Source organism: Oxyura jamaicensis, chromosome 3 (genome assembly GCF_011077185.1).
Source record: "Oxyura jamaicensis isolate SHBP4307 breed ruddy duck chromosome 3, BPBGC_Ojam_1.0, whole genome shotgun sequence".
Taxonomy (NCBI): domain Eukaryota; kingdom Metazoa; phylum Chordata; class Aves; order Anseriformes; family Anatidae; genus Oxyura; species Oxyura jamaicensis.
The window spans coordinates 58,217,306-58,244,729 of record NC_048895.1 but is presented as its reverse complement, the minus strand read 5'-3'; the positions used below and the strand labels follow the sequence as shown (position 1 = coordinate 58,244,729).

The 27,424-nt window shown below is 43.3% G+C and overlaps 1 protein-coding gene across 2 annotated transcripts; it reads right to left on the bottom strand.

Annotated features, from left to right (window-relative positions):
• Positions 1-6,211: 6,211 nt before the first annotated feature.
• IL20RA (interleukin 20 receptor subunit alpha) lies at positions 6,212-26,246 on the bottom strand. 2 transcript variants are annotated; one of them, XM_035322844.1, is made up of 7 exons: positions 25,676-26,246; positions 12,374-12,472; positions 11,837-12,015; positions 10,976-11,151; positions 9,609-9,753; positions 8,962-9,101; positions 6,212-7,498 (listed from the first exon to the last, which is right to left on the bottom strand). In XM_035322844.1, exons 2-7 carry the CDS (start codon positions 12,445-12,447, stop codon positions 6,557-6,559), a joined length of 1,656 nt encoding a protein of 551 aa, XP_035178735.1. In that variant the 5' UTR covers positions 12,448-12,472; positions 25,676-26,246; the 3' UTR covers positions 6,212-6,556. The 2 variants fall into 2 exon arrangements, with proteins under 2 accessions (XP_035178735.1, XP_035178734.1); XM_035322843.1 differs by having other exon boundaries at positions 12,374-12,503; positions 25,676-26,243.
• Between the last annotated feature and the right edge of the window lie 1,178 nt (positions 26,247-27,424).

Below are 27,424 nucleotides of genomic sequence, written 5' to 3'. Positions count from 1 at the left end.
TAAGAGTTTTTTTCTCTTTGCCACACAAATCAATTGTGTTTACTAATTGGGTAAAAGGTAGTCTTGCAGCATCTCGACATGTTAGACTGGAATGTGTTTATAGAGACCTGGGAATGTTTTGACAATGGCTGGGAGTCAGGTGGTTCTGACACCTGCAGTTTTGATAATATGCAAGTATAACTATCACAGAAGATCATGAAATATTTATGGTAGCGATGAGGAGTGCAGGATGTTGCAAATAAAGGAAGGACACGAATGGAAGTGAACTACCATTTGCCGATTGGTGTAAGGCACCCCAAATGTGCTGTGGATGGGTACATCGACCGCTGAGCACCATAGATGATTTGGAGTGCAGGAGGACGTGTTCAAAGGTGTGTTGGTTTTTTTTTAGATTCATGCTCACATTTATATTTTAAAAGCCATGGGGTCAGTTTGCTGACAACCCTCTGCTTCTGCAGTAGGCAAGGAGCATGCGGAGCTCCCTGCTGGCTTCAGCATTTGTGCAGAGGTTCTGCAGAGCAGGTGACATTACTGCAGGCCTTTCGTCAGCAGCTGCTGTGAGGTCCTTTAGAGAGCAAGAGACTGAGAAAGGAGCAGAAGTCACATTCCCTATTTTCCCAATTTTTCCCTTGAAGCATCTTTGCTTGTGATCCTTACAGAAAAACTTTGAGTGACACCTTGCGTCAGAGGCTAAACTTGTAGCTGCAATTTATTTGTAGTCCTTTGTCAAAAACTTTCATTAGTGCGTATTGAGAATCCCAGTAGGTCAGCACTGGAGGTAGGCACTCCTATTTCCAGGTGGTAACAAATTCCTGTGAAAATTAAGAGGGTAGAAGGCTCCTGTCATTGCCCTCAGGCAGGCGCAGGGCTCCCTGCTCATCTCCATTCCTGGTTGTGTACAGCAGAAAACGCCCCTTAAACAGCTTTTACTGTTTTCCTTTGCCGTCTGGCAAAACACAACATCTTTGCCCCAGCCAGCTGTACTGCCTGAAGTTGATTTTGCTGGTTACCCCTGATGAGTTGCCGAGTCTCCCTTTCCGTCTGCTAACTGCTTGCCCTGCTCCCAGGTTGCTTTTTGGCTACGGCTTAAAAATCGGAGGCCCAGGGGCAAAGAGTGTGGGAGGAAATGAGAGAACAGCATTGAGCAGCAGAACAGACTGTTACCCATGTTTTCCCACAGGAAAAATAGATAAATAAATAAATAAATAAAAGGTTGACCATGAAGGCTCCGTTTTCTAAAATTTATACTATTTCTTTATGAAGCTGGGTAAAAAATGATAAATGTTTGTTATTATAAGTCTGTGAGCTGTGCAAGATCTGCCGTGCGTACTATGAAAAAGCTCACCCCAATAGTTTTTAACATCTATCTTTAAAACCTATATAATCATAAAAACAGAAATGGGCTTTCTGCTAGGATGCATATAGTCTGTGGTAACTGCTTAAAAAGTTAAGTGTCTCCGTGATCACACAGGAAAGCGTAAGCACGCTCAGTTCAGGATGACAGTTATTTCGGGGTGTGTGTCAGCCAGTTCAGCAGGAGACAGGCAGAGCACACCGTGTTTTTAACTCCAGTGTGGTAACAGCTAGCGCTCACTAAATCACGTTGCACAAGCCGAGTTCTGTAGATATGCATTTACTTACATTACGGGGATCAAGGGGTAGTGCAAAGGACATCATTTTTGCAGACACAGGATGAGAAATGGATGTACAAAATACTCTAAGAACTGTGTGTTGGGCAGAGACAAGGGGTGTGCAGGAGAAGTACCACTTCCCTCGTGCCTCATCTGAAGCCATGAGCAACGGAATGGTGCAGAAGCAGTTTTGCTGGTAGCCACCCCGTGCAGTGGGATTTTTCTTTGCTGTTTAGGCTGTTGCAGCTTACTATAGCATCGCACTGGCTAGCAGCGCTTGCAGATGCTGGAGTAGAATTTCATCTAACTCTGACCCTGCTCCCCGGCACACTGGGTGTCTCCTCTTCCCAGCCTGTCTATTCCACTGACCTGCTGTCCTCCTCAGCAGAAAGCAGTCTGACAAAGTGAACCCCGCTACTGCCAGCGTGGGCTGTGCTACTGTCAGCATGCCAGCTTTTGACATCTGGAAGACGTTGTTTCTTAATGCCAGCTTTTGGGGAGCAGAGCTGATGATACGTGTTTATGGCACAGGCTGCTGCTGCTAAACACTGTGTCTTCTCTCAAGCTTCTGTTCCTTATTCTCTACTGTAGCTTTTCATAGCTATGTGGTGCTGAGGAGCAAGTCCTTTTCTTATAACCTAAGTCTGGGAAAATCTGTATCAGCTAAACTGGTTCTGGAGGTTTTCAAAAACAGAAGTCTGTACTTTTGGTTCTCTCTCTTTTTTTTTCTTTTTTCTTTTTTTTTTTTACCAGAAAGGGAAAAGGCAGTACAAATTAAGGAGAACAGCTCAGCATTATTACATGTACGTATTACCAAAAATCTTTATGGTTTGTAGATGACACTAAACATGAAAATGACTTCCTACACTTACTGCTATGTGATCCTGGGCTGATGAAGCTTGAAACCTATATGCAAAACCAAAACAGCAAAATCTTAACTTGTTGCTGTGTCTTCCTTTTAGAGAACATGAATTTTGAATTGGCAATGAATTGGTATTTCGAATGGACAATGGCAGACAGGTGAATGGTTTTAAATTTTGACTTTGCAAAAATGAATCCCATCAGACAAGACCCCTGCAATTATTTAAAAATATGATGCTTGGAATAATTGTTGTTTAACTGCACTGTATAGATGAACCACATTTCTTATTTAAAAGGAAAAAGGATTAATTGGTTTTGAGATTTGATAGAATATGAGCATCATTCTACCATTTGGCATGTTCCGGGTCAAGAAATGTCGCCCATCTGTTACCATTATTGCTGAAGAGAGACATGCTTGTTTGAAAGACCTACAGTCACTGGAGAGTTTTCAGAGACCTTGGTGAATTGTCAGTTGTTACTGGTTTAATAAGTTCAAACCATGATACAGTTGTCTTTTAAATTTCTTTTGCTTAACCTTTCAATCATTTGGTCTGCTTAAGCCTGTATTTGCAGGTTAGACCATACAGAAGCCATGAGTGTACCCTCTTTTGGTAAACTTGACTGATTTTCATTTGTCAGTCCCAGATTCAGGAATTTAACCCTCTTCAGTGAAGTGCTGAAAAGAAGCTTTAAAATTTAATTTGAAATCAATAGAGGTTGAGCGTGTTTCTTTGCAGTCATTGATTAAGAATGTGATTTGGAAGTGTGCCCTTGCTCAGGACCTTGTTTTCATGTTGTGCATTTCCTAGTCCCTGAGAATGTTTTTCGCAGCTCTTGCTGAAAATGCTCATGGGAAGAGCTGCACTATCTGATTAGCAGGTAGCAGCCTTTTCCAGTGCCTAACCCCTCCAAATCACTGCACTGCTGGCGTGTTGCAAGTAACTGGACCATCACTGATGCTAATGCATTGCTGGCTTCTCCAAAGTGCACCTGCTTGTCCAACACCACTGTCAGAACTATTTCTGACCCCACTTTTGCAGAGAGCATGCTCACCCCCAGCAACCTATGCTCCTTTAGTGGTTCAGCGGAGCAAGAAAGAAGTCCTCTGGTAAGGTGACTGGAGTGCCCTGTGAAGTCCAGGCAATCCAGCTGCTTGTATTCAACGGATGTGCAATTTTTCCTTGTAACAGTTTGATCGCTTCCCTATACTCTGCATTACATGTTATCTTGCATCTTGTATTAAACAGTTATCACGTATTCCTCAACTGGCAAACTTCATGCACTGAGCAGGCTCTCAGGCTGCAGTCTCTATCGTACCATGCAGACAGCTCACACTCTATTTTTGCAGGCCATATTTGGATTTTTCCACCTGCACGTTCTCTTTGTGTAGTAATTTTTCCGGAGCTGCTGTAAGTCAGACCACAGGTACCGTGCACTCAGATGCCTGTTTCAGTCACTCCTTCAAGAACCCTGTCACTCTCTCTAAGTTGTAGGCAGCAAACCACACTTACAAATTATAGTTCCTTTTCCAAAACTGTGTGTGCCCACACCTAGCTATCAGTTTCATCAACATTAGATCTCATTTTTGATAGCTAGACTTCCTGTTTTTCAAGCCCGAAAAAGCATTTCACTAGATTTTAGTAGTATTATTTGCCTTACATCTTCCCGGCTTTGCTTAGTTTGTAAACTAGATGCTATTTTTCCAGTAGTGGTCACATCAGCCCTGCAGACAGAGGTAAAGTGCTATTTTCATTGCTATTGTAGTCAAGAAGTTTATGTCCTTTTGTCCTCAACATGCTGCTACTTAGTTCTATTAGTCTCCCACATCATTTTCGAAATCATTGACTTCAAGGCTGTAAGTAGCCTTATATTTGAATATAGTCTATAGTCTTTGTTTCTAGATAGATCACCTTGATTTTGGCTGCATTAAGTCCATTAAATGTGGCTAACCAAATTTTTAAAAAATACAATAAAGGCTGGGAACATGTCAATTCTCTTGCTGCTTCAGTCTTCCATCTTAACTAATAGTAGACTCCTGTCCGAAATCTTGTAGGCAGAAATAGTTTTACATGCAAGTATTTTGGTCCATGCTGATTCTTTTGCTTGTTGAAGGTACCATGTCTGATTAGTTTCCTTTGATTAATATAATATAAAAGGTATTCATAATTTAGAATCAGTTCCAGAGAAGTTGCCCAGAGAAATTTAGCCCAGAGAAATTGCCCAGAGAAGCTGTGGATGCCCCATCCCTGGAGATGTTCCAAGACCAGGTGGGATGAGGCCCTGGGCAACCTGATCTAGTGGGTGGCATCCCTGCCCACGGCAGGGGGGGGTGGAGTTAGTCTTTAAGGTCCTTTTTAAACCAAACCATTTCATGATTCTGTGATTCTGTGAATTCAATGCAAATTCAGATTAAAAGAAAGCAACATGGAAAGTGTTGCAAACGTCTCTTACAAATACAACTAATGAAGCTGGTCTTAAATAGTAGAAATTCTGCTCATTTAACATCTGTTCAGGTGGCCCTCTCAGATTTTCTCCTTTTACCCTGAGCTATGACCCTCCTCTGTGATAGATAAATGCATTGATATAAGTATTTAGGTATAACATGGCTGCAACATCTATATCTTTATTAAAAGACAGTTGAGAACATTTTTTACATCAGGGAAGAAGTCATCAGCATGAAATACTTGCTTGTTATTTCTGGTTTAAAATCTATGACTGTAACTAAAATATTTCAGAGGATGAATTTTCATAGAAAATGCCGAGCCTATGTGACAAACACATTACCTGACAGAAAAGATATTGGTAAGGGTCTTCCTTCAAAAATAGACCTAACGATATACCTACCTTGGAGGTTACAAGTTTTAAACATGAAAGAAAAGTTTTTTCTCTCTCCTTTTTTTTTTTTTTTTTTTTTTTTCTTCTCCTTTTCAAAACCAAGCAAAGCATTACTGTAATTTGTTTGGTGTTCAAAAAAAGAAGGTCTGTTAAGGATAAAAGTGACAGGCTTTGAAAGGAAAAACATCACCTCAGTAAGTAATTTCTAGTGTGTCTGGTAACCTTACTATCCAAGTAAATATTACAGAACACAGAGAAAAAGTGAACTTGTATTGAAAGTCCTGATCTAGACATCAGATAGGAGAAGAAAGCACAGAGGGCACTTTCTGGGTCTGTCACAGTAAGTGGGATGTGTCTGAAAGCAGCAGTATGTCTAGGGCAGGCTTCTCCATCTGAGCTAGTCACGCTAGCTTGCCATTAAAGTCATTAGAGAGGAACAGACACTTGCAGGACATGAAGTCATTTCACTGTGAAACAGCTGCTCTACTGCTGGTGGCTGAGGCCTAGCAAGACACAATCCATCCAGCAAGAGCAGAGGTGTATCAGTAAATCCCTCTGTGCCAACTCTTCTCCTGGTTTAAAATATGACTAGTCTCACTTTCTTCTCCCCAGCGTTTTTTGAACTGGTAGCTATACCCATTAAAAGAAATTTTGCTGGGTGTGTATTTGTGTAACAGTATGGAAGGGACCATGCGCCTCAGACAAGTTTTTCATGAAAAACAAATTAAATTCTTCATTAAATAGAATATTCATAAAACAAAAACAAAACTTATACTGGAATGCCCTTTTCTTCCACTAAAGTCAGCTCCAACCATTAAAAGTAGCAGGAGTGGGACCTAGAAAAGACTGTGTCCAGATACATGACATAACCCAACAAAATGTCGTATTGCTGCTTTTTATTGCTAAAAATAGCTGCTTTCAAACTAAAATAATGTGTTTTGGTAGGAACTACAACTTGAAAATTCTAACAGAGCACTCTCTGTAAAAAGATCATTCTTTGAAAAGTACAACAATCTCATAACCATTATATTTTACCTAATGGGTCTATGATGAGAGTTGAAATTGTTTAGATCGGGTCTGGAAATTGTTATAAATATCATGAATAATTTGCTCAACTGTGACAGTTCTGAAAACGTCAATACATAATGATGTGTTTGCACCGAGTCCATCATTCTCCTTGGCAAAGTAAACAGTACTTTGCATTTTATAGTATTTTAGAAAATTACTGTTCAGTCCTCCATTTCTACATGCAGTCCCCAAAGTTCCTTGAATTGCAGGAGATACATTTCTTGGTCCTCTGATGGTTCTTCGGATAACTGTTTCTCATAGAGTCTGGACAAAATTCCCTGTTTGTCAGGATCATCACACTTAACCAGTCCTTCACACACCTGATTTTCAACACTGGACAGAGTAGGAATATACAGTCTTCCGGTATGAGGATCCCAATCCACTAATATGGTCTGTTCACTCTCTTTCTCTGTGAGGCTGTGTGCTGTTTTTTCCAGCTGAGGATAGGATGTCTGCCCAGATTTTTCAGCATCCAAGTCCACCAAATCGATACGTGTCTTACCTGGAATTTCATCCACTGCATCAACTGTTTTCAGTTTAGGTTCCTCTAATTCCTGTCCCAAACAAGGGTCTGTTGCCCTCACCTCTAGCTGGGGGCAATACGCCTGTCCTGTTCTGATGTTGACCAAGTCCCCCAGAGCAATCTGTGGCTCACCTAGAAGCCCCCTTAGGGCAGAAGTCTTCTCTTTCAAACCAAGTTCGTCCAGTTTCTGACCAGGACTGAAGTCTTCAGCCCTTACATCAAGTTCATACTCTACATTCCTTGCATGTTTTTGGCTGAAATTATTCTTTGTTCCAGGCTGGCCATAAAATGGCCAGTTCCCAGTTTTGTCCCCCTCTGCTAAAATATCCTCTTCTTGTAAAATCTCTTCATGAGAAATATCAAGCAAGTATTTTGTTTCCAGCACTTCTTTTGGAGGCAAATCTTTCCCTTCAGTGCCATTGTAAACAGTATAATAACGGGGACTTTTCCTTTCTGATATCTCGGGATTGGATTCCTGAGATGGCTTGTACTCATCCACATTAACACTAATAAGGTTGACCACTATCTTCTCACATGGTATAAAAACCTTTTCCTTGCATTTATCAGTGTAGTGCCATACCTGGAAAGGAAAAAAAAAATGGTTTAAGTATAATAAAAATACCACCTTGCTTCTTCTTATACTATAATCTATTTTTAAAAGAAATGGCTGTATCAGACCTTATTAGAGTGAGTAATTCAATGTAGGGAAGAACAAAGTTCATCATGTATGCCTCCAAGAGTGTTAGTACACCTCACTTTTTTTGTTCCATCAGAAGTAAAAATGTATGATGAGCAGCTCTAATTTCCCTTTTATCATCTTCTACATGTCAAAGTAATGGTTAGAACAATTCTGTCAAATTCTGCTTTTGTTTCCACCGGTACAAACTCAAGTGGCTTTGGAGGGAAGGAACATCAGATTTGGCCATGGGTCACAGACTACAGAAATCTATTCCCCCCTTTTTAACCATTGAAGAGGAAGTGCAGTCAAAACCACATCCCACAAGCATAGTCAGCTACCGTGTTACGGTATAACTTACAGAGGATTAAATATCAGGTTTCCTATCAGAGAAGGAAAAGAATAACGTTGAAGTGCAGTGTATGGAGCCTGCATTGTGCATTGCCATGAGCTGGTTTTGTGGCTGCAATAAATCATCTAGGTACACAAATAAACAGTCTTTCTGAAATGAGTAATACTTGTAGCAGAAAAGAAGTACTGCAGGAGCAGTCACTAAAAGAAAATTCAATGCAAAAACAACCAGAAGCTGCATTTCAGGGTTTTCAAACTTGAAAGGAAGACTAAGGCCACTAATCTATGTAGCAAGTAGTCTGAAAGCTCCCCAGGTCAGAAGTGCTGGACCAAAAGCAAACTACTTATTCCACCTCTTCTTGACCACAAGGGATGGTCAGGAGGACTAGTCTGTAGGTTGGGAAAAGCAGAGACTATTGCTAAAATAGCAGATCTATATTCATCTGTTACCTCAACGTGAACTGAATCCAGAGGTACAGAAATAAAATTGAAGCTTTCAAGGTGGACATAAAAAAGTTCATTGGACATTAAAACAACAACAACCCCTTCATGAAGCATTCAGTCCCTCTGTGAGCACTTCTCCTACCACCTCTGCACTAGATTTCTTCAGAAGGAGCAGCATGCTGAAACCACCTCCCTTACACCTCCCATCCCACCATGTCATGCAGACCAGATTAACATCAGTGTTCATTCATTGCTGTAACTGCATGCTTGTGCTTGAGCAACTTGTTTAGAGATAGCTGTGAGAAAGCTCTGCTCATGGGATGGAAATGTAGTATTTCTTAGACTTCGTGTGTTCCTTCCAAAAATTAGCAAATTTGCAGAATGGTTGCTAACTGGTGTTATCCCTGTGTTTTTATAGCATTTAGTAAAACCCTCACGTGATGCTTTTTTCTTGATTGGAGTGGCAACCAGAGCTTTTATTTGCGGATAGCCGTGGCTTCCCCCTGGAAAATGCACCTCTCTGCCATGAGTGCCAAAGTCGGCAACGTCCTCCCGCAACAAAGAATACTCACCAGGTTTGTTGGATGTTTCTGTTTGCTGACGTGAATATACCTGTGCACACAGTAACATGTCATTGAAATAAGAAGGACAGCCAGCATGACGGGCAGAAGATATCCAAATATTACTGTTATAATCTCATCTGCTGTTTTATCTGTTAACAAAACAAACATTTTTATTGCATTGAGTAACTTTTTAACATATTCAACCTCAAGTATAAACATTTTCCATATTGCTTTTTGGATATGGGATGTAAATGTTTTAAACCAGGAATTTTCAGGAAATTACCATTTTAAGTTTTTTAAATCTAAATTATAAATTAAATTCTAAAAAGAAGTAATAATCCCCCCTGGTTCTCCTGTTGCTAACTTCTGCCCCCTCAGACCATCTCAGCTCTTTCGTTCCCAAACCTCAGTCAAGGAGAAAAATGATCTCCATTCACTAAGAATCGAGGAATGAAGATCCTGTCTTGTCCTTCAGTCAGTCAGTAGGTCCCAACTATGTTTTAAAGTCATTTTTTTTTTTCATTAATGCAAATGCAAAGAGGGGAGAAACAATACTAACTTTTCACTCTGAGAATAGATACATAAAAATTTACAGAATCTACCACCATGATTTTTTCTAACTTAATTTTGCAATTAAGCAAAAAGCTTACACGTACCTTTCAAAGTAGCAATGCAATATTCTTTGGAAAACCCACTGTGTAGAAGTGGCGTGGTGATATGTATCTGTGCACTAACACAGTAAGCTGTGCCGGGCTCTAACCAGGGCACAACCAAGGTGTTGTTGCTGATGGAGAAGAACCACTAGAAGATATTAAAAAAAAAAAAAAAAAATAATAAAAGATTTTATTTCCCTTTAACTCTTCACTTACAGAAAGGTAAAGATTTTATATACAGTAAAGTAAAGTAATTGCACTATGTCAAGAACCTTTATTAAAAAAATAAAAAGAAGAAACTTCTATACACCTCTAATTGATAATCTTAGAATTTTAATATACTTTTTAACAGAAGGGAACCTTTATAGTGTAAATATCCTGTCTAGAAACTCAGGGATTTGCCAGCTAGAGATTGTGCCTGGAGGACAGGAACAGAAATAATGAATATTTTTGTAAGTAATCACTGAGCGCTTCCTCATCTAATGTGTTTATGCTGGAAACTACTCCTTGATATGGAATGTAAATCTGGAGAGACAGATGAATTCAGATTTCAGATGTGGTGGCAAAAGATGAGCTCTATCTTGATGCCTGGTGAGTACATTTACCACACTGCCTGGCAGGGGAGCAGCTCCGCTGAAGAGGGCTGGCACAGGCAGCGAGCTGAACGTGAGCCAACAACGTGCCCTTGCTGCAAAGGAGGTCAACAGCATCCTAGGCAGTGCCAACAGGAGAGGATCCAGTAGGTGAAAGGGGGAGAATGTTCTCCTCCACTCAGTGCTCATCAGACCACGTGTAGAACAGTGACCAGTTTTGGCTCCCCTATACAGAAAAATGGACAAACTGGAGTGGGTTTAGTGGAGGGCCGCTGAGATGGTTGAGGCTGGAGAACTTGCCCTGTGAGGAGAGCTGAGGGACTGGAGCTTGCTCCACCTGGGGAAGAGAAGGCTTCAGGGGGACCAGGATGACCCACAGAGATTATCAGGACAAAGCTAGGCTCATCACTGTGCTGAATGGTGGGAGGATGGGGACATAAGCAGGAAAGGAGAAGTTCACTGGGAAAAACAAACAAACAAACAAACAAAAAAACTTGTTCCCCAAGAGGACGGTTGAGCAGTGGAACGGGTTATGCAGTCTCCATCTTTGGAGATTTTCACTATGCAACTGGACAAAGCTCGTGTGAGCTTATAGCTGATCCTGCTTTGAGCAAAAGTTTGGAGTAGACTTCCTTGAGCTTCTGTCCCGCCTGAATGGTCCTACAATTCCTATAATGCTATGAGTCCTATTTCAATTCTTGCTGTTACAAAGTACATTTCAGTAAGCACAGTGCACAGATTGAATAGGTACAGTTCAACGGCTTTCTCAAAACTTACCCGTTTCTTTGTTTTTTTGTTGAGGACGGACACATTGTATTGCAGGCCAGGATACACTTGAAGCAGAGAGACTGATTCTCCATCAGGACTTCTCTTCCACTTCTCAGGAGCAGTCAGAGTGATTGAAATAGATTTCTCAGTAGACGATAAATTTACCACGGGTGGATCAATTTTAGCTGGGCAAATAAACATTTACATAAAAGTTACATGCAGCAGAGGATTTGACCATGTAGTTTCTTAAAAGTGTTGATAATAAATGTTTGTAATATTCTGGGGATTCTAGGTAGAACTTTGGACAATCCGTTTATATTGGTAGAAAATTACTTCCCATATAATGAAGAGAAACTTCACAGAATGAAGCTGAACACTGACTTGGAATTTTGCCTAGGAATTCCTGTGACTTTGCAGAATATATAACCTTGAAACTCAATTTGCTAAAACAGGCTAAATTACCAGCATGTTGTCAGATTATCTGGCACAGATAAGAGAGATGGTGCTTTAGAGTATGATTACTGCTTGGTTTAATAGGGCCTTTTGAAAATCAGAGTTCTTTATATAGTGGATGTGCCACAGCTTTTGTTTTCCTTGAGTAAAGCTTTACCATTGCATAAAAGAGCATTCAGTGTGTATAAGACGGTTCCAAGCACACAAGTTTAACATACATATATCCAAATTCCAATACAATTATTTCAATTACTGCTGCCAGCAGCATAAATCTCAAACAGCAGCAAAAAATTCTAACCTCACATTAAAATTAAAATACCACATGCTATGAGGCACATGCACTCTGAGCACAGAGTATTAATCAAGACCTAATGAGGCCTTTAAGGAACACCTGGATTTGTGATTAACTTTCCTTACTGTCTGTAAGAGGGTTGAATCGAGTCGTCTCCATCCAGTCAGAGCACATCCCATTCAGGAAGGCTTTAACACTCGCGTAGTATTGCTCTTCATAGTCAGCAGTCTCATTGGAGAGGTCACACCACGTTCTGTTGATATTCCTGCATTCTGGCTTCCTAATCCATTTGCCAACGCCGTAACTATATTGAAAGGTAAAGAGTGGTTTGGGTTGGAAGGGACCTTAAAGCCCACCCAGTTCCAACCCCCTGCCATGGGCAGGGACACCTCCCACCAGACCAGGTTGCTCAAAGCCCCATCCAGCCTGGCCTTGAACACTCCAGGGATGGGGCATCCACAGCTTCTCCTATATATATATATATATATTCAAACTGGATCTGAAGAAAACATTACCACAAGTAAAAGTTAAAAACTATACTGCTTAAATCTAAGACATATTTTAGTTCTCTCTTCTTTTTAGCAGCCCTAGCTCACATATATACATATATTTTAATTTAAATGCTGAAAAAAGGCAGTGAAGGATGAAATAAGCCAACTTACACTGAATATTTCACCTTGTAGAGTACTCCATCTCCTGTACCTTCTGGTGCTGACCAGTGAAGGACATTCTTCATGTTTATAGATTCAAAATGGACATTCCTAGGGTTGGGCAAAGAACAATACAACTCTCCTGAGAAAGAAAATAAGAAAGGAACAACATACACTAAGAATCTGCAAGTACATATGCTTCCAAGTTAACCAAACAGACACTTATTTTTCAGTAAGCCATAAAATGCTATGTATTGCCTTTATTCTCCATAAAGTCAAAAACTGAGCACCTACTGGTATGTCACTCATCTAAATTACTGTTCATTGCACCAGCTTTTGAAATAGATAAGCACCACAAGCAAGTCCAGGGGCTCCTAAGAACCCATGTGTTCCTAATACACACTTGTAAAGTCATAAATTTAATGGAGATGCTCACGTTGCTAAACTGCTGGCAAAACAGAGGCCCTTGGACCCAGGGGCAGAATCCCAAGCTGCAAGCTGCGAGCCAGTCCCCAGCACCTCCCAACAGCCCTGAGATGGGCCCTGGAGCTGGAGGTGCTGGGAAGGTGCTTCTTGGTGCAAGTGGCCACGAGAGCGTAATGGGGAAGAGAAAAAGCGAATCTGTGGTCTCTCAGGACTTTTCAGAACCCTCTTCCCCCCACGATGCAATTCTAGTTCTTAAGATAACAAAAAGTGACAAAGGAAGGAGGAAATAGAGCATATTAACATGAACAGTGGGAACCTATCTGAATGAATAGTCCTTGACCTTTGTTGCTTCCTTAAGCAGACCTTAATTTTTTTTTAAAGTATATTTCACTATTACTAAGTGTTCGTCCTCCTGTATGAATTGCATATAACATACTAATTGTAACATATAGGTGCTTTTGTGAATAAAAATCACCATCATTTCCCTGATTACCTACCTAACTGACTTCTAGCTGTCTATGAAGCAAACAGTAAAAGCTTTTCTCTTCAATACATTTATTAAAACAGTCCCCTTGTTATTTTGTAGGGGCCAATTACTTTAAACGGTCATGGTGCAAGCTGTGGGTTTTCCAAGCCTCTACTTGTATATTAACGTTCAAAACAAACTCTGGTATGAATCTGTATCTCCAGATCATAAAGCTGTTAATGGGAGGGTATTTCTAATGATGCTCTCTTTTATCCCCAGCACTTAGCTAGTATTCAGTGACTTTTAATTTTCTTTTTCTAGTTGGAGAACAAGTCTTGTCAGGTATAGTCCTCAAGGCAAGCTTACAATATGCAGGAAGTCCCCTTTCCTTGAACACTTGGACACAGAAATGCCCCATGACAGTAATCCAGCAGGGGCTCACGTTACAGGCTTGTTTACAATGAAATCCCGAAGTCCGAGGATGCTAGGGGTAGGAAAGCAGCAGAAAGAGACTGCCAGGAATGCTTCTGCATCTGATTTACTCTCACATTTGCTTCCAAATGGAAGATAAAAAACCTGGGAAATAAAAAGTTTTACTTTCCACCAAAATAAATGTCCTCTACGTGCCTCCTGCTTTAGGTGAAACTGATCCAAATGGAAACATGAAGCTGCCCAAGAGAGCTAGGAAAGCATCCAGAAGCTGGCAACATTTGTTCAGAGAAACAGAGAAGCACTTAGAACACTGATGTGCAAGCTGCTAACCAAAGCCAGCATTGCATGGACTGTGAGAAATCATCGATGCATCAAATTTCATTATTTGCACTGCATCCCTTCACTAAAGTGTATGAGAGTGCAGGGAAGCCATCAACTGCATCATCAGCAACCAGAAACAAGAGAGAAAAAAAATCAGAAGTCATACAGTCCTGCCCAAGCCCTGAAGTAGGGAACCAGGGAATCTGTGCAGAGAGGGCAGGAGGAACTGAGACACAAATGAACTTTCTGTTGCAATTCCCAAAAAGGAGGAAATACAATACAGATTTTTTTCTTAGGTTGTGGGTAATCAAAGCCATAAAAGGTTTCTCATTAAAAAAAAAAGAGGAAAAACTAAAAAAAAAAAAATAATAATAACAAGGAGAAAGTTAAGAAAAAGATAGAGAATAAAGTACTTAATGAAAGGTCTGACCACTCCTGCTACTTTAATCTGTTACTCTAAAATATTTTTGAACTAGTAACAAGTAAAGGTATTTTTTGTTGATTTTTTTTTTTTTTTTTTAATTTCCCTCCACCCAGTGTGGTTTCTGATGTGGTAAATGAAGTTTCAAAACAGAAACACTGACTGCAGTGCATGAGCCAATCTCAGACAACAGAACCCACAGGCTGTATCTTTACAAGATCTAAAGTATTACAACACTGCAAGCACGCTCCGATTTGCCCTGAGTTCAGTGTGATTTGGAAGGCAGAGGGACTGGGACCGTTAACTTTCCATCAGCTGCAAAAGCAGAGATTTGCTTTCTATTTCTGGCCTTGTCCCTTCCTCAGTTCTTGCATCTGTAAAACAGGAATAAAACTGCCAAACTCCACGCTTTCTATGAGGAGAGTTAAAATTAAACTCCTTCATGTCACCTAAATGCTCAGTAGTATCCAGAGGCACATGTAGAAAAAAGAACATAGGTGTAGCTAGTACGTCCCGAGGTTATCAGTTAGTGAAGAACTTAAGTATGTATATCAGCTGCTTATTTTGGTATCCTGTCTTTAAACACAATATAACCAATCATATTCCACTTTCCATTAACTAGGATTAATGGCGTGGATGTCACATGGAGCATTTTCAGTCTACACCGGCCTACATGAGAGCAGAAATCAGTCATGCAATTCGCTTTGCTAGGTTTAGTGTGTCTCATAGATAGTCTGCATTGGCTGTCATCACTTTCCAGTATAATGAAGTAATTTCCTTTATTTATTTCATGCGTGTAAAAAACCCAGAGCCATTATTACTCTCTTTGGAAATGCTGTAAATCAAACCTTGAGTAATATTGTTCTTTATACCTTCATGACTGCACACCTGGACTGGAAAGACAGTAATAAAATAGGCTTGTAAACTTCACCACCACAATGAAGAGCCAAGTCCTGATCTTAGAGTAAGCTATTGCGAGACTCTTCAAAATAGATGTGACTTAGCCTGAAAACACCTTCACATGTGAGCGAAAAAATCCACTGACGTCAGTGAGGTTATTCACATGAGTAAAAGACTTGATGGCAGGTGCCTCATCTCTTTGTGAAAGCGCCTCTGCTGGGTTGAAAAATGTGGTCAGTTTTAATCACACAGAGCACTCAGCCGCCTTGCTCAAGTTGGTACTGTTCAAACCTCGGGTTTGGCTATGGCCACATCGATCTATCTGTACACACATGCATACATGTGCACACACACCTATTCAAGTGTATTGCATCTGTATGTGCGTTATGACTACTGTCTGCTCAGTGCACCTGCTTTTTATCTGCTAGGAGGCAGGGCTGCCTAACTCGGTGACAAATGGCTGTGTTTAATGTCAACATTGCAGGACAAATACAGCTGCAACTACCTGAGCTCTGTCACTGTAAACACATTTGTTACCTCGTCTCTTGAGTTAGATAACCCAGCAGCTGCAAATTATAAAAATATATAAATGCAAAAAAAAAAAAATATCTGTACACTGGCTGAAGTTATGGGGTGGGGAGAAGAAAGATACCCACTGAAAGCTGAGCTGTAGCCACTGAAATTTGTCCTGTGTAAGTACCGGTACTGCTCTCAAGCCAAGAGAGCAATACAGGATTACAATATACAATACCTACTGTATTTCACTGTCACATGGCTGCAAGGATTGCCATTCCACCAAATTTTCTAACAAAATAAAATGCCATAGGAAGTCACAGAGTCTCTCTAGACTACAGTAAGGCATAATTTATGACAGTGAGTGATGTGTGAAGCATTAAGACAGAAAGGAAAGTCTTACTTCAACACAGCTTTTCCCAATAGCTACAGCAGTCAAAACCGGGGACTCCTCCCTTACCTATTACTTCTATTTAAATGAGGAACTCCTTTTTTGACAATGACAGAAAAAACTTTGGCTTCAATTGGTGTAGCATTTTCTTATGCGAAAGAGGCCGTGGGGAGCACCCTTAATGGAAGCAGCTCCTTTGCACCAGGAGCTGAACTTAGGGGCAACACAGCAGGCACTCTGTGCCTTACAATTTGCAGCTGGGAGTGAACATTTGAAAATGCCAAGTCCCACAGTCACCTTTCTCCACTGGGAGCTCAGAACCACCACTGAAATATGAAGCAACTTTGGAGCAGTTTAGCACACCAGAGGTTCACTTCTGGCTATGCCGCGACCCACTGTTCTGTTCAGCTTCAGGCAACTTCCACCAAATTCGTGTGAAATCTTGCTTCCTTGTATGCTGCTGCTCTAATGTTTCTTATGAATTCTTAACTCTCTTTTCTTCCTCCAGATCATCTGCTTAAACGATGATGTTGTTTGCAATGAAAAATATTCCCTCAAACACACGTGTAAGGATATCATAAAAATAGTCATAATCAGAACAAATGTCTGTTTAGCACAATGTTTAGTAGCATTCGCTAGCAGAGGGCTGGGATTGTCTTTTCTGGTACATCTACAGTCTAAAGCAAGCTGGCACTGGCCATGCAGGAATGCAAGGGAGTGTATGAATGGTAAACAGGGGAACTGAGCCAAAACTGGAGATCAGAAGTTACAGAGAGGAAGGGAAACCCCACTAAGCCAGGAATACACGTTAGCAAATGTCATTACCTGGTATTAGTCATCTTTGTAACAATTTAAGCAAATTAGTTAACTTTTTTTTTTTTTCTTTTTTTTTTTTTTAATGAATTGAGCTTGAAAGTTTTCCTCTGTGCTGATTCTTTTGCACTCTTCTCTGGAATTCAAGAGGCTGGATAGTGAGGAGGAAGACAGGCAGGCAGAAGTCATCGCAGCTTCCCTGCCTTTCCTCCCAGCTGGAGCTCTAGGACCACTGTGCACAAAGTCGGGCCAGTGAAACCCTTTTACTTCAGCAATGCTGGTGGGAATGGGGGGAGGAGCACGGAGGTGATTTCCTGCTGTAGTCAGAACAATGCTCAAGAGGTAACCACAAAGCAAACTCTTGCCCTCCCAGAATAGGAGCCAGTCACTCCCATCACAACCTCTTCATAAGGGACATGGGGGAAAGGGGAGAGGGCGATGGGGACAGAAATAGGGTCATGAGACTAAATGAAAATGAGGTGGTGGAGGAGGCAGAAAAGCAGAAGTCATGAGAGAAGAGGTGGGAAAACATGAGTGACAAGGCTTGGACACGTGGGGTTTGTTTTTGAAGAAAACAGGCAGGCTGCCATTGGAAACAGGTGAATCTGGGGAGGTCATCTGGGGAAAGAGTGAGAGTGGGGCAAAGAGAGAAGAGGGGGTGCCAAGGTGTGGTGTGGCTTGCCCCAACATGCTCTCCTCCTCTGTGTGAAGTCTGATGTGTGTTCGTCCAAGCCATGTCCTAAATTTCTCATGTGCCTCTACAGAGGTTATTGGTCAAAGAGCGTTTCTGAATGGATAATGACTCAGTGCAGGAAGACCCAGCTCCAGAAAGGATGAGAAAGTCTTCCTGGTCCATTGGAGGCTTGCTGGCAGACAGCTGGGGAGGGCTGTGGCAGCTGACACCTATTCCTTTTTGCCAACTTGTATGACAGACATTAAATAAACTGAATTTTCTTCCCACTGCCTTGAAGGTTTGCAAGTGCAAGAGTAGAGCCTTGTACAACCTAACCATGCCGTACTGCAAAAACATGCCCTTGATACACTCCAATAGGAGAAAATGCTTGCGGGTATGTTTCCTACTAATTTTAAGAGATCAATATTGGCCTGAAACCACTTGAGGGAAATTCAGGGTGTGCTCATCTAAAATTACTCTCAACTGGGTCAAGATTCTAAGAGTCACGATCCATCAAAGGTGTGGGTTTTTTTCCTTCATTTTTTTAAAACAAATGAAAAATATTTAAATACTATTTTGTATTTTTGCAATGCAAAATCATTTTTTTTGCCAAAAAGAATTAAATTCATTTTAAAAGCCTGTTGTTGACAGAATTCCATGACATAACAGCTGCTTTTCAAAACAGATATTTTGAAGTTATATAAAATACTTAAATTAATTCAACTGTCTAGTGTTTAATTCTGAGGATTTTCTTGTCTCCCTAGAACTTGTTTAGCATTATCATTTTATTACTACTTAAATCGACTACAACCCAGTAGCCAAGAATATGAGTGTTTAATTAGAATATTTCTGACATCTTAATTTATTTTTTTTTCAATGCTGCAGGTTAAGTAAACTTTATGTTTGAAAATAAATATTGTAAAAATGATGCTGTGTGAGAGTTATCAGGTGAATTCTGACACAACATGTTGTGGACCAGTCCTAATCTATCCTTACACAAACTATCTATTTTTTACATAAACCCAGCAAACGTTGGTTTTAGCTTCATCATTTAGTGCTGGCTAATATCTATGAGGCAATGACAGTTCAATTAGAACTGATAACATTTTATTTATTGCCTAAAGGGTGTTTCTCCTCACTCTCTGACCTACTAAGAGCTTGTCTAGACAAGGGATTTTGTTTTTCTTGGAATCTGAATTAGTTTAATAAGTGAAATGCCATCTTCTGAATCCACGTTTTCCCTTGGGCAAGAGACTGAGCGTGGTGTCAATGGAAGAAGAGCCTTCCCTGCCGAGGGAAGGCCAGACCTACAGGATGCGTGTGGAACACCTTCTTCTGCATCAGAGACCTGAGGGCTAGGGCTAGCACGCCTTGCAAGCTTGGTACTCATCTCTTGCAGGGGAGGTCCCACGACCACTCGGGGCAGAGAGGTAAGCAGCGACCTGTTCCCAAACCCCAGCCAGTGCTTAAAAATGGCAAGAGGATATTTCAAGTGGGGGCAATGCAGGAGGAGGGGGACACTCATTGCCTCAAAGGGGTGGCAGCCCAGCAGCTGGCAGTGCAGCACGGTGCTGGATGCCTGTGGAGGAGTCCCACAGCTGCGTGGGCATTTCCTACTGCTGCCTGGGGCAGTGCGTCACGCCAAACCCTGCCAAACCACAGACCTGCAGGCCGCGGGCTGCCTCCTCCGCTCGCCCTTGGGAAATCTGGCTGGGATGAAGGCAGCCCCTGCCCCACCGGCTCCACTTCCAGGCCGGGAGGACAGGGAGTGCTGGAAAATCCCCTCCGGAAAGCCTTGGCTGGAAGCTCACCTCGTGGGACTCTGATCTTGATCTTCTGCACGGTACCAGGGATTGGCCAGGAATACCCCAGCGGGCATGAGGCGGCCTGCCGAGGATCTCTGCTACTCCACGTATTCACAGCATTATTTTTCCCTACTGGTGCCCTACATTCATGCTTCTTTCAGAGACGATATGGGACACGAAGTGCCTTTGGGAAGGAACTGCCTGTAGAGAGCTCATGAGAAACAAAGGTTTCCTGGAGCACCCACCCATTTCTGTTAATCTCCCCAGAGGTATGGTATGGTCTGGTGTGTTTTGAGGCACCGTATGACTGTATGTTCAGAGTGCTCCCACAGAAAGTTCAGATGTGAACAAGTAACAGATATAGTATTATTTTTAGTATCTTTCCTGGACTTAACAAGTGCTTTTTTGTTAAAACCACCAGTCATGATTTAGACTCATTTACCCCGCCTATAGGTTTGAAGTGATTTTGCTGTACAGAGGAAGTCATTCAGCGTAATCACCTACCTCCTTTACAAGGTAGAAAAGACTGCCTCAAAAATGCTAGTAAAGGTGGTATTTTCTTCCTGAAGTTCGCCAAAACAGTAGACACATTTTGATGAGCACAGCAGAAGCCTGACCGTGGACTATGCCAATGGAGAAGGCAGCCCAGTCATGTTGGGACTGCTACGACTTGATGTACACTTGGGGAGTTGTGCAGCTCCACGTCTGTCTGTCTGGTACCTTCTGACAAAGTGAAAAAACTCTGTCAGCAATTACACGTGCCTCAGTCTTCTCCAAGCACAGTTTTTAGTGTTTCTGAGCCACATCCTGTACATTACTATTTCGACTACAGTACGCCCTAAAGCAGGTATACTGATGTACTTTCAGAATAGACAAGGAGAGCCAAGAGCAGTTGTGTACAAACCACACACAATAATAAATATTAGCCTCATTGCTCCCTCCAGCCTTTAAGAAACTGCTATGAAATGAATTAACCCCTTTCACCTCAAAGCTGTAAGACGAACTTGGGTGTGCTTTTGTGTACGGAGTGTGATTACGCTCAAACACATAAATCTTTATAACCTGTTTTCCCCTCCTAAAACAACATTCTTCTCATAATATTTTTTGGACCCATTCCTCTTCCCATCACAGAAAAGGGAGTGGAAAATGGGAGGCTGAAAAACAGGTAAGCTGTCAGATGAGTTTTAACTTAAGGTGCTGGGGAATAAAGAAGGGAAGAAGGGACTACAGTCTTTCTTGTGACCCCTTGTTCACCTTAAAATACTCTTCAGGTAGCCAGGCAGACAGGAAACGAATATATGAATGCATTCCTCTTCAATCACCTAATTTCCACAAGAAGGAGGCGTAGTTTATTTAATCTCTTCATATGTAAACCGTCCTGTACCTCCAGTCCTATATCTCATTGCCACTTCTTTCTGCCTTGTCTAGTTTTATTGTACTTTTTTTTTTTTTTTGGGGGGGGGGGGGGATAGATAAAAATAGAGCAGTAGATAGAAACTCTGTAAGTTACTAATACAGAAAGTGTAAAGCAGAAACAGATCTGTACATCATTTAAACACAGCTTTCTAATAAAACTTATTTTTTATCTACAAATGGGCCTGGCTTCCAAAATTCAGGCTTTTGCAAACCTCAGCTTCTTAAAAGAAGCTCTTGTTTGGGTTGTAAAGGATGATTATTCTCCCTCCTAGCTATTAATCATACAGTTGTAATCAACACCAATTCTTTGAGAGAAATCAATCAGTAGAAATGTACAAGCCACAACTATAAAAACAAACATAAACTGAACCACATGTACGCAGATGACTTGAGTAATACTAACCACTTGCTTGTCTTGGAATTAAAAGTATGAAAGCCACTGGAGAATAACAGTGAAAGAAGGGTAAGGTTACCAGCTGGAGTGGCGAATCTGAACGTTTGCACTGGGAACCACAAAACATGTGCAAGTTTTGGACTTCCCAATTTCCCAACAGCATCTGAAGTTTCTCTATGGAATGAATTAGCTACCCTTACCATTTCCATTCCTGATTAAAATGTAATAAGAATTTGTCAAGTTGTGGAAATTGTAAGCCAAGCCAACAAGCAGGGCACGGATCACAGCATTATCTGACATGAGATGATAGGAAATTAGAGATGAGACAACAAGGATGAGTCTTCTGACTGTATGAACATGACACTCCTTCTTCATATTCTGTTGTTCGTCTTACGCCAATATCCCTTTTTATTTATTTCTACATTACATTTGTTCTTCTCTCCTTCACATTGCAGAGAGCCAGAAAATACCACATAGAATGAAAAAACTAGCTCAGCCCGCCCATGTACTTCCAGTACAGAGGCTTGACAGCACAAAGACATCACAGAGTATATTCACGGTGCAATTAGCCTACTTACAGCATGCACGCTGCATGCCTCATATATGAAATGATCTGTCTGACACTTCAGTGTGCTATTTAATACCTCAGCTAATACTTACTGGCTGTGCCTGTGTAACAGATCAGCCTCTTCTCAGATCCAAAACATACCTTAAATCACCTTGTGTCAATACCTAAGCATCTCAGCACTGGTGAACTTTGAGCTAAGCATTTCATTTCTGCCCTTCAAAATTACAGTCTGGTGCACACCTTCTCAACGACTTACAGTGGATAGGTGAGGAGGAAAAGAAGTGGATTATTAGCACTGGAACATTGCCTGCCCTCTGGATGGCTTTCACGTGGCAAAACATAACCTCTGGACATAAACGTGATCCCTGATCTCAAGCTCAATGACTTATCTGCAAGATCCATACTGTGATCCCATCCTTTTCTTATGTATTTACAAGAATAATTCCTTGATAAAAATTGGATGTTTTGTATGTTTCAGTGCTCTAGTAACTGTGAAAGAAAACATAGTGAAATCTGCTTAAAGAGAGGACTGAATCTGCTTCTTAAAATGTAGATGTATTTATTAGTAAAAATATGATAAAGATAGACAAGTAAATTAAATCAGGTGTGTCAGTGCAGACCAACCAATTTATGCAACTATTAGAAAAAATTAAAAGGGGGAAGCTTTCAAGGTCCTATCATAAGAAAAGCAATTCGTATAGCCACGTACCACTTCAAGTGGTATTTACAGCTATTGTCTACATTAGTAAATAATGCAAGCCAATATGAGCAGATCTCTTACATGAAAATGTCAACATTGAAAAAAAATCTTGTCTACACTATATGCATTCTAGTTTTTTCCTTTCTAACACTGGACTAGCTCTAGTTGTTTTAGACACACTCAAGGAGAACACCTTCCAGATCAGCTTCATCCAGAGGACATCCAGTGCCAGCCAAGACTGCTTCACAATATGGACAAAAGTATGGTAAGTGAAATAATCAAGAGATTTGCTTCAGTATCACATGCCTCATCTGCACAAAAATAGTAAACATGCCAGAAATATATCAAAAGAGTTCTATTTTTGCAGTACAGTATTCAGGTTCATTTGCCTTTCCCAGAATCAGTACAATGTAGTATCTGTTGCTTTTTTTTCTGAACAGATCTACAAGATAGACTGGACTCTATGAGTTGGAAATGTAAAGGTTTCTCTAACTGCAGAAGAATGTGGTTAGGGAAGCCCCCACTAGGAAGGATTTAAGATGGAGTTTAGTAAATCAAGAGAAAAACATTCAATTGCATTCAAAAAATATGACGTTCCTTCACTATCCTTGAGCTGCTTACAAAAATCACTAAACTCTCATACAGTAAAGAAGAATCACAGAACAGAATCACAGAACTGTAGGGGTTGGAAGGGACCTTGAAAGATCATCGGTACCAACCCCCCTGCAAAGCAGGTTCCTCAGAGCAGGCTGCCCAGGTAGGTGTCCAGACGGGGAACGTGCCACATTTCCTGATACTCTGGATTTTCCATTTTTTTTCCATTTGCTTTTCCATTTTGCATTTTCCTTGCTTTTTCATTTGTTCTAGAGTACAGATTTTTATCAGCAAATGAAACACCGATTTATAAAAATGCCACTGATGTGCAGCGACAAGTGAAGTTTTTGTCCTGTGCAAAACCAGGTACCGCTCAGTCAGCCTGTGTTAAGTAGGCACACATCACTGGACAGCAGTACCTGAGCTCTGCATGCTTTCAGAGACCTCTGAAACAGCAAACGTAATCCAGTAAGGGTAGGAACGTACCCATGAATACACCACAGGGAAAAGAAAAGCCGTTTTGCCTCATGTTTTGCCATGTTCCATCTGTGAGCTAATGTTTAAAAGCTGCCGCCACATTATTCGGAGAGGAATTAATTCAGAGGCTCCCAAGGGACATTCACAGCACGGATGCTGTAAGATGCAAGAACCCGGGTCTGTGAAGTCCTGCTGTAAAACTGCTCGCCTTGGTACTGAGGCACACCGGTGCCCCTGTGTGATCCATTCCTATTCTGGCACTGGGTGAAGCCCTTGGGACAGCTGCAGCACTTGCCGGACTGCATCTGCTCATGACTGGCAACCCAGGCTTATTCTGCTGGAAGAAAATACCCAGAGGACATGGCTCTGCACCTGTAACCTCACTTTTGAGAAAGAGCAGGAGGACTGTTACAACAGTTCTGCACCTCGTAATATCTTCTGTTATTAGCACAGTACTGACCGGGTGAGTTAAAACAGCTTTTACTTGTTATGCTGAAAGAGAAGAGGTGAAAAATGAGGCTCTAAGCCTTCAGTGAAAGGCACAACTCTCCTTTCTGTGCTGATATTGCTGACTGTCAATAAAAAAGTGAAAATACGTCTAGCTAAAACTCAGGACTGTGCTGCTTCCCTTCTCCCTTAAACAACTGTCAGTGAAAACCAGCTCACCTCCCTCGACGTTTTTCTAAACCTTCTCTGGAAGCAAAGTCTGTGCTAATAAATTAAAAAATAATAAAATAAAGGGGCAACAGAAGGCCAGTTACACAAATTTTCCAAACCACTTGCACTGGCAATCAGTGGACTTCGATGAGCGCGACGTGGGCAGCTGCCTGAAAGGGAGCCGGCCCTGCGAAGGGAGAGCTCTGAGTGCCCATCTCTGAAAGCCAGTTGAAGCCAGTAGTGCATGAGAGAATAGTGTGTCAAATGAGTTAACTGAAACCGTCCTTAGACAGTGCTACTCAAGGATGAAGCGTCCTCCTTACTACAGTCCAGCTCTCGCTAGGTCTGGAAGTTTTGCTGTGGGCTTCAATGGGAGACGACCAGTAGGTTTCTCAGAAGCTGTGCTCATCTCTGCTTTGCACCGGAGGGACAGAGCATCTCGTGAGATGTTCCTAGTGACAGCCAGGGTCCCACCGAGCCCGTGCGCACCTGGCAGCACCCCCTGCCTGCTCCAGCTGCTGCAGCCCCCCGAGCTCGGGGCTGTCCCCGGGGTTGGGTCTGGCCATGGCTGGGAGCAGAGCCACAGAGGCGCTCAGCACTGGCACAGGCGGGCAGGATCTCTGCCAAAAACTCATCCTGCCTGCTGCTGTAATGTCTCCTACCGTGCAGGTAGGGCTCCTGGGGCTGGTATCTGTCAAGCACAGGGGAAGCGACAAACATGGGAGGTATTTGGGGAATTACCCTGATGCTCGTAACAAGGAGCAGCCCGAGTGCACGCTGTCAGATTACAACTGAAAGCAAACTAACATTTTAAAAACATAGAGTGCTCTACAACCTAATTCCCCCATAACTGCAGTGAAAAGAAGATGAAGCAACCTTACAGAAGCACCCAGTCCTCTTCCCCCACTGTAAGCCCTGGGGGGGCAGGATCGGGGCCGTAAAACCGGCTCAAAGCACAAAAAGCGGCGAGAGCGCCCAGCTCGCCGGGGGACACTGGCCCGGGGCAGCCCGGTTCCCGCCTAGCCGGGCCTGCTGCTGTGCAGGGGAGCACCGGGGGGAGGCATGGGGCTGCGGGGCTCGGCACGGCTCGGCACGGCACCGGGATGGCCCAGCTCTGCCTGCCCCCGCCGGCTGCCTGTGTCCCGGGGAGGAGGGGGACCCCATGCCGCGCCGTGCCATCGCCGTCCTCGGGGGGAACCCGCAGCCCCCATCACACCCCATTTCACCCCATTTCACCCCATCCCACCCCGTCCCATGTCACCCCATCCCCTACCACCCCATCCCCATCCCACCGCATCCCATCCCATCCCACCCCACCCGTCGGGAGCGGGCAGGGCCGCCACCTACCCGTGTGCGCGGCGGTGCGCGGCGGCAGGAGCAGCAGCAGGAGCAGGAGCAGCAGCAGCAGCAGCAGCCGGGCCGCTCCCCGCCGCCGTCGGCGGGCGCCCATGGGGGTCACATCGCCCGCACCGGGGCGCCCGGCGCCGCCGCGCTGCTGGCGGCCGCAGCAGAGCAGGGGCAGAGCAGGGGCAGGATCAGGGCAGGATCAGGGCAGGGGCAGGGCAGGGGCAGGGGCAGGAGCAGCAGCCGGGCGCCGCCGGGCGGGACGCGGAGGGCAGGGGAGGAGCCGCCGGGCGCGGGGGCGCGCAGCTCCGCGGGGGCGCGGAGTGCTGTGCCGTGCCTTTCGGGGGCCGCAGCTGGACACAAACTTACTTGGGACGCTGAGGGTGCTGCCCGAGGAGGCTGAGGAGTGTCCATCCCCGGAGGCATTCCGATACATCACCCCCGTCCCCCTCCACCTGAGCCCGGTGGGGCTGCGGAGGCGCCTTCCCACCTCGGCGACCCCGGGGTGCCCCGGCAGCTGGAGGGGGCCCTGGGGCAGCTGGAGGTGCCGTGGCACGGCTCCTTGTCCTGCCCTCAGACAGACCACTGCCAGCTCCCGTCCCACTGCCCTCCCGTGCTTTTGTCCCCTTCCCGCCCGCCCCCAGCCCTGCTTTGCAGTTTCTCCTTCCTTTCATCCCGTCTCTTTCCCCCTCTGGCTTTTCTGCGTGCAGGGAAGATCTGGCAGGCAGGATCCATCTGCAGGACTTGCGAGCAGCCTTGGAGTCAGCTCCTTCGTGGGGCTGCGACACCCGGCTGCTCCGTACCCAGCCACCTTCACCAGACGTCAGCATGGGTGTCATTGGCTACTAAAACCAGGGACTGCGTCTGGAAATGAATGTCTTGCTTGTGTCTGTGAGAACAGACTTGCTGTTCGTACAGAGCGGCGAGCCAGGCAGTAAACAGGGCTCATGAGGTTTGAGCATTTCAGGGCCCCAGTGTGGAAAAATGTCCAGGGTGCTGGTGCTGGTTCACAGCCACAGCTGAGAATAGTAGGCTTGCTGGGCAGCTGATTTGCAGATCAGAAACTGAGAAGCGTGTACAGTAAATATATGGTGTCTGTTACCGCGGTGGAGCTCCGGGTGGACCTCTCTCTGCAATTGCCATTCCCATGAGGTCTGCACTGCTTTCCAGTCCCAATTATCTGTCTTGGTGGTTCCATGTCACCTCCTGGCAACTCCTGTGGGTCCCTCCATCGTGCCATCTGTGTTAAAAAAAGTGTCACTTGGTGCCCTTGCCCAGGTACAGAGGCCCTCTCTGTGGGCACGACATAAGAAAAATGAGGTTTGTAACCTCCGTGCTGGTTCCACAGACAAAACACAGACAGCGTCTCAAAGTTCAATGCCAAACTCACAAAGCCAGTGATCCTGCTTGCTCTTGGACTTAAATGCACATACGGTAGTGATAGCAAATTCAGATATCAAATAGACAATGTCCTGTCGGTTAATTTTGGCCAGGTATTTCAGGGTGCAAGAAGAGGTACTTCGATGAAAGCCCACACTGCTTTTTCTAACTGGAAATTTTTCCACATTCCATTGAAATTTCTTGAATTATTACTGACGAAAGTTGTTGGCATTTAAAGCAGAAGTGGGGGGAGGAGGTCTTCTGGCGTTTTTTCCCCTACCCTTGTTCTTGGAAATGTCCCAGCTGACTTGGCTTAAAGCCTGAGGAAGGCTCCAGCCTGGCTTCTAGCCTGGAAACTTTATCACAAGTAGT